At 49.7% G+C, this 11,466-nt stretch overlaps 1 protein-coding gene across 1 annotated transcript; it reads left to right on the top strand.

Annotated features, from left to right (window-relative positions):
- Positions 1 to 101: 101 nt before the first annotated feature.
- LDLRAD1 (low density lipoprotein receptor class A domain containing 1) lies at positions 102 to 6,768 on the top strand. Its single transcript, XM_005232968.3, has 6 exons — positions 102 to 2,299; positions 2,704 to 2,764; positions 4,363 to 4,494; positions 4,914 to 5,051; positions 5,614 to 5,742; positions 6,552 to 6,768. Exons 1-6 carry the CDS (start codon positions 2,105 to 2,107, stop codon positions 6,695 to 6,697), a joined length of 801 nt encoding a protein of 266 aa, XP_005233025.3. The 5' UTR covers positions 102 to 2,104; the 3' UTR covers positions 6,698 to 6,768.
- Positions 6,769 to 11,466: the final 4,698 nt, after the last annotated feature.

The following is an 11,466-nucleotide window of genomic DNA, read 5'->3' as shown; positions in this document are numbered from 1 at the left end:
TAAGTGTTGTACTTGTAAGCTCTTGTCAAAGGATCTTCCCCCAGTAAAATCAGATACTAGCTAGGCTGCAGTGATTGAACTATTTTTCAAGATTTCTAATCTAAATGGACCGTTTAAGCTATCTTGGCATTTGACTTTTCTTGTCCTACTCGTTTTTTTGTTAAACATTTGACTTACTGACATCTTCGGTTTCAGAGGCAGCAATTTGGGTTTGATCTCTGCTTGAGACCACTGAAATGAAGGAGCTTAAATTATTGAAATTGCAGGAGGAAAGCATTTTATATACTCCTCAGGCATGTGTTCAACTGAACTTGTATCAGATTCTAAATGGAATCATCTTGACACAAATAAGGCAATCTTCTCAAGTGTCTGCGGTTCATTGCTTTCATGGGCTTTTTTTCCAGCTGCTGGAATTAACAGTGGCCTCCTATCATACTGGTTATCTTGATCTGTGTTCGCTCTTCAGCTTCTCTATCTTTAGCAAAGATTTCGGGGTTTGTTGTGTTCGGGTGGGTTTTTTTACCTTGTTCCGATGAACTCAGTGTTCTGAACTATGAGCAGTCCTTGTTGTGGGGTAACGGGTCTGAAATCCAACTGCTGGGCTGGCTACAGCTGAGCTTTATGATCTTGGCGTAGGAAATAGGTGGTGGTAGGTTTCAGGTCTTGCAGACATTTGCCTCTTAAGAGTGGGTTTACTCCACATTTTAAACATTTCCATCATAGGTAGTTTTGTGGGGTGTGCATAGCTAGCCTGCTTGACCTGGCTCTTATGTGGGGCTCTTGGCAGGCTCCATGGTCACCTGATAAGCTTTCTGAAGGCTCAAAATAGTCCTGTATCAGGTCTGGTTAGAAACGAAAAATTGCTCTTTAAAGTGAAACATCTGCAATTTGAGATACACGAGGTTTTAACCCTTAATCTGTCATTCTTCCATTGTGTGGCAGGTGCCCAGACCCTGCAGGCTGTTCGCTACTTGGCATTTGGTGTTTGCACCCCAAATCCTCCTTGGAAGAGAACTACTTAGCACCAAGTTGAACAGTGAGGTATTCCTGCGGGAAGCTTCTGCTTTGGACAAATTGCTGTGGTCGTGCGGAAGGAGGCACTCCCGAAAGGCTGTGTTTAATCCTGGCTGGTCTGTGAGCAGAGGAGTGCAGGGCTGGTGGATGCCCTTGCCGGGAGCGTATATCGGCTCGGTGTTAACGTAATGGAGAGCGAGGGGTGTGTGGGGATGGAGAAGGAAGCTGCTGTAAATGTTCTTCCATGTCGGGTGTTATTTGGCGCTTTGAATCAATTTGAGGAAACTGTCTCGGGGCCAGCTTGTAGGCAATGTAGCTGCCAGCTTCTCCCCCGCAGCCCCAGTAAGCAAGTTTTGCTGGTGCTTGGGGAGGAATCCTGGTCTGTGAGGTGGCAACAATCCACAGGACTCAAGTGCTTCTGAACCCTCCTGCAACCAAGAACAACATGAACTCCTGGAATGCTTCATGTCGGTGCTTTTTCCTCCCCCCTACCCCTGTGGCAAAGCTGCCTGCTCGTCATGTTTTATCCTTGAAGCTGCAAAACTCCGCTCCGCATGTGTGGTGCTGAGACCTGCAGCCCATTTAGAAGGCTGCAATCTATTTGTAAGTTCATGTTTGCTACAGGCTGAGCTGCTAAGACTTACTGCAGGCCTGGAAATTCAAGTCTGCAAGTAAAAGAGAGGACCCTGGAGGATTTGCTAATGGCTGTGCTCCTTGCCCAAGCAGGGAAGCTATTCCAGGTGGTTGTATCCTGCACAGCTCTGCTGAGGTCTGATCGTCTTGCAGGAGTCTGGGCTGATGCTGCTACAAGGTCGGCACGTCGGCTCTGCCTTGGGGAGGAGGTGGGGAGAAAGGAGGCTCACACGGAGATGATCAGACTCTCTTCTTTATCACAAAGGGGGGGTTCTCCCTGACCAGCACGGGGTAAATGCAGTCAGCATCAGCTAGAAGTAAGCATTCATCTTCCCAACTGGCATCAGGCGTAGCGATGGGGTTCTGAGCATCCAAAATCTGCCCTGTTGTGAAACCAGGATAGAGCCAGGAGGAATGAGAAGCAAACCAGGAACCTGCTTCCAACCGGAGCTGGATCATGGGCTTGGCACTGCCCTCCCCATCCTCTCCCACCTGCGTGCCCGGGCAGCAGCACCCTCCTTGCTTTCCTACCTCTGTTGGGGTTTGTATCCTGGTAACATCACTCGTGTTAAGGTGCAGAAAGCTCCCTGCAGTCCTTCGAGCTGCTGTGAGGGCTTTAGCTCCAGGAGGCATGAACAAAACTCACCCCCAGGTATGGCCCTTCTCTTCAGGGAAGAATCTCACATGTAGCTGTCACCTAAAGTACATGTGTTCTTGGGAGTGGTGTTTGTCTGACCTTTTTTCCCACTGGAGATTTCGAGTAATTTCTACTTAACCTAATTGAATACAAAAGGGAAGTATTGATATTGAGTGCTAGACTTACATTCATGTTTGTTTTACAAATAGGTAACTAAAATTTAAAAGGTGATCTGATTGATGGCTTTGTGAATTATATCTGGGCCACGTTTCCACAGAGGCAGCTTTTGCTTGAGTGTAAAAGTAAAGGAATACATTCTGTGTTCCTGGGTAAGAGGGTATGAGAACTAGAAAGGCACGTACCTTGCGTGGTTCCTGTGTGCTGCTTGGGTAAACAGTCTTTCATCCTTTTCCTTCTAGCGAAACGGTGATGTAGCTACTTTTGATTCAACAAAGTCCTTCTCTGAAGAAAGAGGTAATGGTTAAATTGCAGAGCTTAAGATTTTTATTATTAAAGTATAAATCAATTGAAACTGTGTCATGTAAAATACAACCAGTATTTGTGGTCTGTTGAGACTGATTCAATTTTTTTTTCCCTTTCTGTGTAGTAAACCACGCAGACTATAAAATTAATGAACTTAAGCTGGTCTTTGTTGGCCTGGAGTTGGCAGTCGTATGGTATAGTAGCACGATAGGTAATCCTTGTCTGTCACAGGCTCATAATGAGTTTGCTATAGGCTTTCTATATGTTTTAATAGCCAAACTCACTTGAGCAAATGTTGTCCATTGGAGGAGAAGGTGAGGTCTAACGGAATCAATAGCAAACCTGTAGATGGGGTTGCAACAACAGTTCATCGCTGCCGTTACTTTATACGCTGTCTGTTTGCAACTGTGGTGCTTTCTGGTGAAAGGTGATGTCTTGCAGACACAGGCGTGCTGTGACTCCCCGCTCTGCTGTTAAGCTGAAATGTTGTGTGTTTGATCCTTCCTCAGGCGTGACGGAGAGGGTGGCTGCTGCCTGCAGCCGGGATCTCTTTGTTATCAAGCAACGGCCATGCCTTCACTTGCCTTTGTGTAACACAACAACTGAGTAAATACGAAGCACAGCTAAGGCAAATGCTGACTTTTCAATCAAAGCTCTTTAAGTTCAGAAACACCAAAATCCAATTACACACGCAGTTGTCTTCAGTGACCAGTTAACGTGTTTCTCAGATGACCACACTAATTTTATTTTTTTTCCTGTCAGTCTGGAAATAGGAAGGAATGCAAGAAAACACAGTGTTGGTTTAGAGGCAAAGCAGTGGTGCTGCAGATTGCTGAGATGAGGGCGGTGGATCAGCGTCACTCCTGCGTGCGCTGCTGCTGTGTTGCAATGACTGTGGGTTTGGCCTTTAGCTTCCAGATTTGGTCTCTGATGTACGTGACTTTCAGAAAGTTGGAGTCTCTGGAAGGTCGCTGCCCTTTGTACCCTGGAGATGTCTTTGGGGAGGGAACGGGCTGCTCTTCAGCCTGTTCTCACAGTTTTGAGCTAATAATTCAGCATTGTTCTGTGGGAGCGTTGAAGTCCTGGTTGGGGCAGAAAGACCAAAGCGCTGTAAAATGAAATTTCACCCCTTGAGGAGTTTTGCCGTGAACTCTGGGAGGGCACCTGTCCCAGCCTTACACCGACCTGCCCTGTGTTTTGGCTGCTTTTGCTGTGAAAAGGGCATGGCTGTCCCACCGGTCAGGCAGGGGCTTGGCCTCCCCCATCCTTCTGCATCCGGTTGCTCTGGGTGAGCTCAGATGGAGATGTGCTGCCTGTGCTTTTTGGTCCCAGCGCTCCATAACAGCGGTACAGGCTCTTCCACATTGCAAGCAGTGAAATTCCCTATGAGGCAGTGTTTAATCTTGTAGTTAGATATTAAATCTCAACTACCAAGCCCTACACCCCAGCAGCAGCCCCCTGCCAGTCCCATATGCAGAGCCCCCAAACCATCACCCCGGTGGCTCTGTGCCGTTCCCCTCCGAAACACCCCGACACCACTCAGCCCTGCCAGACCCTTCCCCAGCCCCTCACCTCTCGCTCTTGCCTCCCATCAGCGCGCCGCCAGCCACGCCGTGCCTGCTGGGGCTGCACACAGAGGCACGTCTGCATCCCTGCTGTGGTACTGCTTGCCCTCGCCGGTGCTGTGGGCTTGGCACTGGCACTGGGACTCCTGCCGCAGGCACCAGGTTGTTATCTCAAGAGTCGTTACTGTTTCGGTAAGGGAGGCAGAAAACAAATGAGAAGAGCCTTGGTGTCGATCACCGTGCGTGGGGTGGTTGTTCCTGGCGGAGGCCGGGAGGAAGGAGCGGGACCAGCAGGGCAGTGCGGGGCTATGCCAGCCTTGCACAGCCAGAGTCACCACTGGCTGTTCCTTGGCTCCGGTGTCCTGCTCCGTAGGTCTGTGGTTGCTCTGGGTAGCACCATCGTGCTTCAGAGTACTGGTATAGTTTTCAGACTGTGCCATGAACCTACCAGAGGTTAATCCTGGCCCTTGGTTATTTCCAGAACAACAAATGAATTTCAGAAATCCTCCTTTCTTTCCTTTGATCTGTTCTTCTTACCATGAAAATGTTGGAAAATGAAGTGTTTCTTGCTTTGCCTTCAGTGAACCGCTTCTGTGCAGCCTCCGATAACCAGACAGGCTTCTTGTGTGATGACAAGGTGACCTGCATCCTGGCCAGCCAGGTCTGTGATAGAGTCAGCAACTGCAGGAATGGAGAGGATGAGCAGGAGAAACTGTGCAGTGAGTGATTTTGTTGTGACCGTCCTCCCTGGGTTCATCTTCCTGCTGTGAGATAGAGCAGCCCGTGTCCCTCTAATCCCGCTCTGTGCTTCTGGCTGTGTACATGAGGAGATGAGCCCAGCAGATCCTTTGTAGGGTACATACTTAGAGATGGCACTGCCCAGAACCAGGAATCAAAGACTCCAAGCTCCTCTGACCTTCCTACAGTTTGTTATTTGGATGTGTTGGGGGTTTTTTAAAACCACGATGCAATTTTCCTCCGTTAGTCAATCTGTATCCTTATGTATTTAATTTATTGTCCCGTTACCCTGGGGAAAAAACTCATTAAAGCAGAGGCCTCCTGGGGCACCCAAACTGCTGCTGCTGGCTCAGCCACGAGCATCCCTTTCCCTCCCCAACCGCAGCTTCCCCATCCATTGCATCCTTCACACCCTGACACCACATGGGGAAGGACCGACCGACCCCTCCATGACAGCAGCCTTTGGTAGCTGCCACCCCTGTTTCAGCCAGTGCATCTGTGCTTGGTGCATGGAGCTCATGTGCCGTGTGTCCACCCTTGCAGGTGACTTGCCCCACAGCCTTCCAGGATTCCTGGTTTTCCGCTGCAGTAACCCTGCGTACTGGGTCTATGCCGATCAGAGGTGTAACGGGATGAACGACTGTGGAGACTGCTCTGACGAGCTAGGGAGCTGTAAGTCTCTCTTCTGGCTACTGCCAGATCTTTTCTGCTGATGGACTGAGCTAGGTTGTACAGGTATGGTGCTCATCAATGCTCCTGGCAATGCCTGGAGGCTGGCATCCGTCACTAAAACACAAAATAGCTGGGATAGGACATGAGTATGAACCATGCAAGGTCCATCCCGTCAGCTGCCAAGGGCTCTGTGTCAAAGACTGGTGGCAACTGTGAGGGGAAAGGCTCTGTGCTTTGCTTCCAGCCCCAAAAGTCACTTTTCCTCTGTGGCTGGCTGAGTGTGGAGCGGTTTCATCATGATGCGTAGCTGTAGGCAGCAACGATCATTCAGACTGGCCTTTGGTTGTTGGCCAGGAGGCGAGTACGTCTCAGGGCTGGGGGGACTAAGCATGCCTCAGCAGCTTCAAAGCCATCTTGTTAAACCTCTTGCAAAATGAGCAGCAGGTTCGTTCCTGTCACCCCCCTGGTTTTGAACCTGGGGCAAGACCTGCCTGTATCAGCAGCTTTCTCTAGAGTAGCTTGTTTAAAAGAAAAAAAAACCCATCCCCCAAACAAATAACTTATGGCTAGCTGTTCCTCCTGAGATGGCACATCTGCTATGAAGGTCATCACAACGTCACATTCTGTGGTTGTCTCCCACAAGTAGCACCAAGCGAGCGTCCTCCTCAGTGGGTTCACAGACGCAGGACCATCACCAGTGGCTTTCCCGTAGGTGCCGGGGGGTGGAAGGGTCGCTACCCACATAAGAAAGGATGTAAGAGGTCAGTGGAGCAGAAGCATTTCTGTTCTCTGTTTTCCATCCCTCCCAGTGGCCGCCTGCCCCCCGTGTGGGTCAGAGTGGTGGAACTGCAGCCCTGTGCTCTACGAGTACTGCTCCTGCATCCCCAGGAGGCTGTGCCGGGACAGCATCCAGCACTGCCTCAGCTGGTCCGACGAGTATATCTGCAGGCCGTGAAGTCTTGGCACCCAGCAGCGCTGGTGGCAACAAGGTGCTTCCTGCATCGTCACCTTTAAGCCTTGGCATCTTCCCGCTCTGCCAGCCTCCTTGGGGAGCTCCAACCCAAGTACATCCTCAGCAGCAGCGTACTGGCCGGCACAGAGATGGGGACGAAACCCACGGGGCCGCCCACGCGGCAGGTCAGACCCTGGCGGTGGGACACCTTCGGGGGTTCTCTCTCCTGTCTCGTGAGGCTGAGGTGCTTTCAGGCGGGCAGAGCGCTGCCTCGCAGCACTGGTGTGACGGACTGTGCAATGGCTGCTGGAGCCCGTTCACCGGCTGCTGCCCACACAGGTACTGTGCCTGGCCAGCTGCGGTGAGGGCTATCTCCTGTATGGACATACTGGTGCCTTGCCGGCAGCCAGGTGAAGGTACATTGAGTCCTGCCCTGAAGAGCAGGAGCTGAGTGAGGTGAGCCTTCCTAGTCCTTGGGTTAGCATTTCCCTCCGACACACCTCCTCACACTCCTGAGCCTCACGGGCAGGTGGAGTGTTTGTGTTCAAAGCACGTCCACAGATGGCTTCAGCAGCGGCTTTGAAGGCCGTTGCATTGATGCTGCCAGGATGCTTCCTTGGGAGTGCTGTGCTGAGGATGGCACCTTGGGGAGCTGCTGCACAGGCCACCTCTGTGCTCTCAAACCATGGAGGCCAACACAGAGAGCGTAATGGCAAGGAAAAACTGGAGAGGTTTCAGCATTTGTGGAGTTAAATCACCGTGTTCCTGTGACTGTGTAGCTGTCCTTGCAATTCAGGGCAGGGAACCAGCATGTGTATAAAATGTACTTCTCTTGGGGATGTGCAGTTTTGGAGCAGCAGCTTAGCAGGCTGAGAACAGCCGTGGGGCTGGGATGTGTTTTCACTGAAGTTGGCAAAGAAAGGAGGGGAAAAAAAGTCGCAGCCTCAGAGCAGAGAGCAGCAGAGAGCAGCAGAAAACAGAGTGCTGCTCCTGGGGCAGCGTGGGATGACAGGGGATCTGTTCATGGCTCGTTTCCTCTGCCAGCAAAGCAGGATCAGACAGCCAAACCTTCAAAGCAGTCCTCAGGATGTAGATATGGACATGCCCCTGAAATTTAAGGAAGATGCGCTCTGTCTCCACTCCTTGAAAAATCTCACCTGTGTCTAAAGCACCGTCTCTAAGAAAAACCTGCATTTACAGTGAGTGCGCTTATGGTTCTAGTCCCAGAATAAATGTCAGGTGGTCTTTTTCCCACCACCATCCCAGGTCACAAATCTTTAAAAATAAAACCCCATTCACTTATTTTGTCTCTGCCCTGTGATCTGCAACTCTGCATGTCACCATGACTTGTATCAGCAACGAATGTTTTTTCTAACTTGTGGCTGGGATACAGCTGTAGATCTGAGAAATCTTTTTAAAACAGCTTTACAGTACACTGACTCATACTTCACTTGGAATGAGATGGCAAAACTCTGTGTAACGGAACAGGTACTACGGGAAACTTATAAAGCTGCATTTAATAACCTGTCCTTCTCCATGCCTGGCTAGGATGGATAGCTTGCTTTCTCTGTGCCTGTAAAATGTTAGCGTGGTGCATTCAGCGCTGCAGCTCCAAAGAGAGGTGTTAGGAGTTTTCTAGGTAAACGTTTCTCATTTGCAAGCTTCTAGCTTCAGTCAAAGCCTGAAACAGAGATGCACGCTTTTGCAGGAGAATCACAGACATCTAATGCCTCAACAAGGCTGCGTTGGCAAACAAAGCCTGGCTAATTGTAGTTGCTGTTGTTCCTCATGTTACCCCAAAGTATGTTCTGGGGTGACCAGTGAGGAAGTCTTGCAGCATTTCTTAAGAGGAGCTGAAGGAGGAGGGACTCAGAGGCAGCGGTACTGGGTCAGCCTCTCCTTCCTGGGGAAGAAGAGCTTTCTTCTGATTCTGGTGGGGTTCAGCCATGGGCTCCTTGCCTGTTCTTTGGCTTTGAAGTGGGAAGATGCACGGAAAACTCACTGCATTGGGAGCAGGCAGGTGGGCTACAACTGCTGCGTGCTTCTGCGGGGCAGTGGTCAAAGGAAGGTGGGAGAGGAGAGGAAGAAAAATCTTATCCCTTGTGATGGGAACTGTGTGTGGATAACAGAATAACTGTAGCTGGTAACGACTGAACTAATCAGCTGTTAAAAAAATATGGAGACGCTCAGCATAGGGTCCGGCTGATGTGGTTGGTAAAAACCCACTTTGCTCTATATCAAGGATACTGGGACAGCCATGACTTTCTGGAGCCTCTGATGTTTGCTGTGGTTGGGAAGAGGATGCTGATTAGACTGACCCATGTGGCAGCTGCTGTATTCTCCCAGTCCAATATTTGTTGATCATTGCCACAGCTTACCTCTGCCAAGTTTTAAGATGCTCCCAAGGGTGAAGAGGAAAGAGTCGGGGCACGCAATGTGTGAGCGTGGGGAGTTGGATGTTTGTGCTTGCTGTGTGGAGGGATGCCTCTCCACTGCAGCAGAGTTCAAATGGTGGCTTGCCTTGGCTAGATGGGGACAGTGTTGAGATCTGGGAATTCTTAACTTTACTGTGAGACATGATAAAGAAGGTAAATGCCTGGCTTAAGGCAGGAAAGATTACTGTGCCACCTTCTTTCTCCTTCAGCAGGAGGCTGAGGGAACAGACAGGCTTAGGGGACGTGAAAGGTATCCCTGGCTGCAAAGAGGAAACCAAATGCAGTCTTCCTCTCTGCCATCTCTCAGCTTTGTAATTGAGCTGAACCACAAAGAAATGGGGTCAGGAATGTGATCTCTGCACCTAAGCTAGCCCGTAAAGGTTTACTGGTGTCAGGGAAGCTGGCCCACCTGGTGCCTGCAGGGTAGAGCCCCAGGGTTGCTGTCTGGCTGGTGTCCCTGTATCACTTCACGGTGAGTGCTCCTGGGAGGCCAAAGCTGCAATTAACGGCCTCAGGTTAGGAGAGAGGAACAGGGGACTCATCCTGCCCTGGATTTACACCTGTGAAGAGAACTAGCCAAGAGAAGACACGAAACACAGCGGTCCGTGGGCAGCAAGACTCAGAAGCCAGCCTGGAAACAGCCAGGGACGCAGCAGGCAGTTTAAGCAGGCACCTGGCTGAGCCTATCAATTTCAGAACGAGCTGCCTCCTGTAATTTTTTTTTACTGCCTTGTTCCTGGTCATCGGAGGCTGTGCGCCTCACAGAGAGCAATAAAGAGAGATTAGTGGGTTGAGGACATAGCGGTAAGTGTGTCCAAGTCTTCCTAGGACAAAATTTACACAGTGGTGTGTTTAAAAGAGGAAGACTGCTGGTTAGCAAGAAACCTCAGAAAAGGAGTAATTGTACCAGGAACGAAGAACATAAGAAACAGTGCTCTAAAACACCTCTTCCAAAAAGGAAAGATGTACTGTGCTATTTTACTGACAAGCCTGTGACCTGGGCAGACCGTTCATGTCAAATCACAATGTGCCTATTTTCCGGCTCAAGGCGTCAGCTCCCAGCTGCTTTGCTGATGTGAAACGGAGTATGCGATTCTCCGAGACACGCATCTCTCCGCGGTCAGACGAGCAGATCTCCACAGCGGTGGCAGAGCTGGCAAAAGAAATCCGTGGTGGCTGCTGAACCAGAAGCCAGCTGCAGGAGGGGGGGGGGGGTTATATGTGAGCACTACAGTCACCTCCCTCCCTGTTGAGACGCTGTTTTGCTAAGTCACTATTTGTGCCGTTATTTGTCTCAGCAGAGCGCTGAAGCTTCGTCAGTGGAAGCTATTAATAGCCTTGAGTTTCTGGGGAAAAAACCGTAGGGCTTGAATGCAAGTATGCTTGTTCTGTTTGTGTGTAGTCCTTTTCCGAGGAAAACTCAGCAATAAGTGAACAAAGAGAGAAAGGGGTTCCGCTTTTTATGCATTTTTGAGGTGAAGTTCGTTTTCTTGGGCCTCTTTATGATTTCCGAGGACGTGTTGCTTTTCTTGTTGCTGAATTACGGCAAACGACAGTGTAAAAGGGAGATATCCTCTAAACAAGCACTAGTAGAGGAAACCTGTAGTAAATTCTTGGTCTTATAGGTGTACGGGCACAGTGATAGTTGCAGTGCCCAGCCCACAGGCACTGTGCACCTCAGCCAATTTTGATGGAAACTCTCAGGGCAGGAATTCAGTGACGAACACACCTGCAGCATTACAGCTGTACTCCTGGCTTCAGACAAATACAGAATGAGTATCTAGGTTTTTTACAGCAAGTATGTGCAATTCATATTTGAATTATAAACTTCTCTGGATGGTTTTAAACGGGATAGTACTTAATATGTTGCAGGCATGCACACAAACTGAGGGTGGGTTTTAAACCACAGAATGCTCCCAAATGCACTGAATTTGCTTATAAAGGAGAATATATTACAACTGGAGAGTCTGATCTCTACAGTAACCTGGTTTCAGCTTTCATTTCCTGGGCTAAAATGAGAAAGATAGAGGAGTTCTAACTTGGGTTTCTGCAGTAACTGTTACCGAGGGGTTACTGTCTCTCTGCCTTCCTCCCCTGGGGCCTGTGCTTACCCTCTTTGCTTCCTCTTTGTCAGAGCTCTGTCAGCACAGCCTGGTGCTTACAGGCTGAGGTTTATGTTCTACCAGCACTATTGATGTCCCAGGGCACCTGACAAGCACAATGCTGCTTCATTTCAGATGAGCTGCAGGGATTAGCCTCCTGCCCCTCAGGAGGCAAGAGAGGAGGAGGGATAGGACCAGCTATTTCTGTGAATAATACCTGCGTCAGAAGAATTAG

The sequence above is a fragment of the Falco peregrinus genome, chromosome 10, assembly GCF_023634155.1.
Source record: "Falco peregrinus isolate bFalPer1 chromosome 10, bFalPer1.pri, whole genome shotgun sequence".
Classification (NCBI taxonomy): Eukaryota; Metazoa; Chordata; class Aves; order Falconiformes; family Falconidae; genus Falco; species Falco peregrinus.
The sequence above is the reverse complement of the archived record's forward strand: the minus strand, read 5'-3'. Positions and strand labels throughout refer to the sequence as shown.

Bases quoted from the DNA above. Each gene is read 5' to 3' on its own strand.
- LDLRAD1 (XM_005232968.3), top strand. From the start codon at position 2,105: ATGGGCTTGGCACTGCCCTCCCCATCCTCTCCCACCTGCGTGCCCGGG. The intron at 2,765-4,362 runs GTTAAATTGCAG...GCCTCCCATCAG, and splicing joins CTCTGAAGAAAGAGGTAATG to CGCGCCGCCAGCCACGCCGT. The intron at 5,743-6,551 runs GTAAGTCTCTCT...CATCCCTCCCAG, and splicing joins CTCTGACGAGCTAGGGAGCT to TGGCCGCCTGCCCCCCGTGT.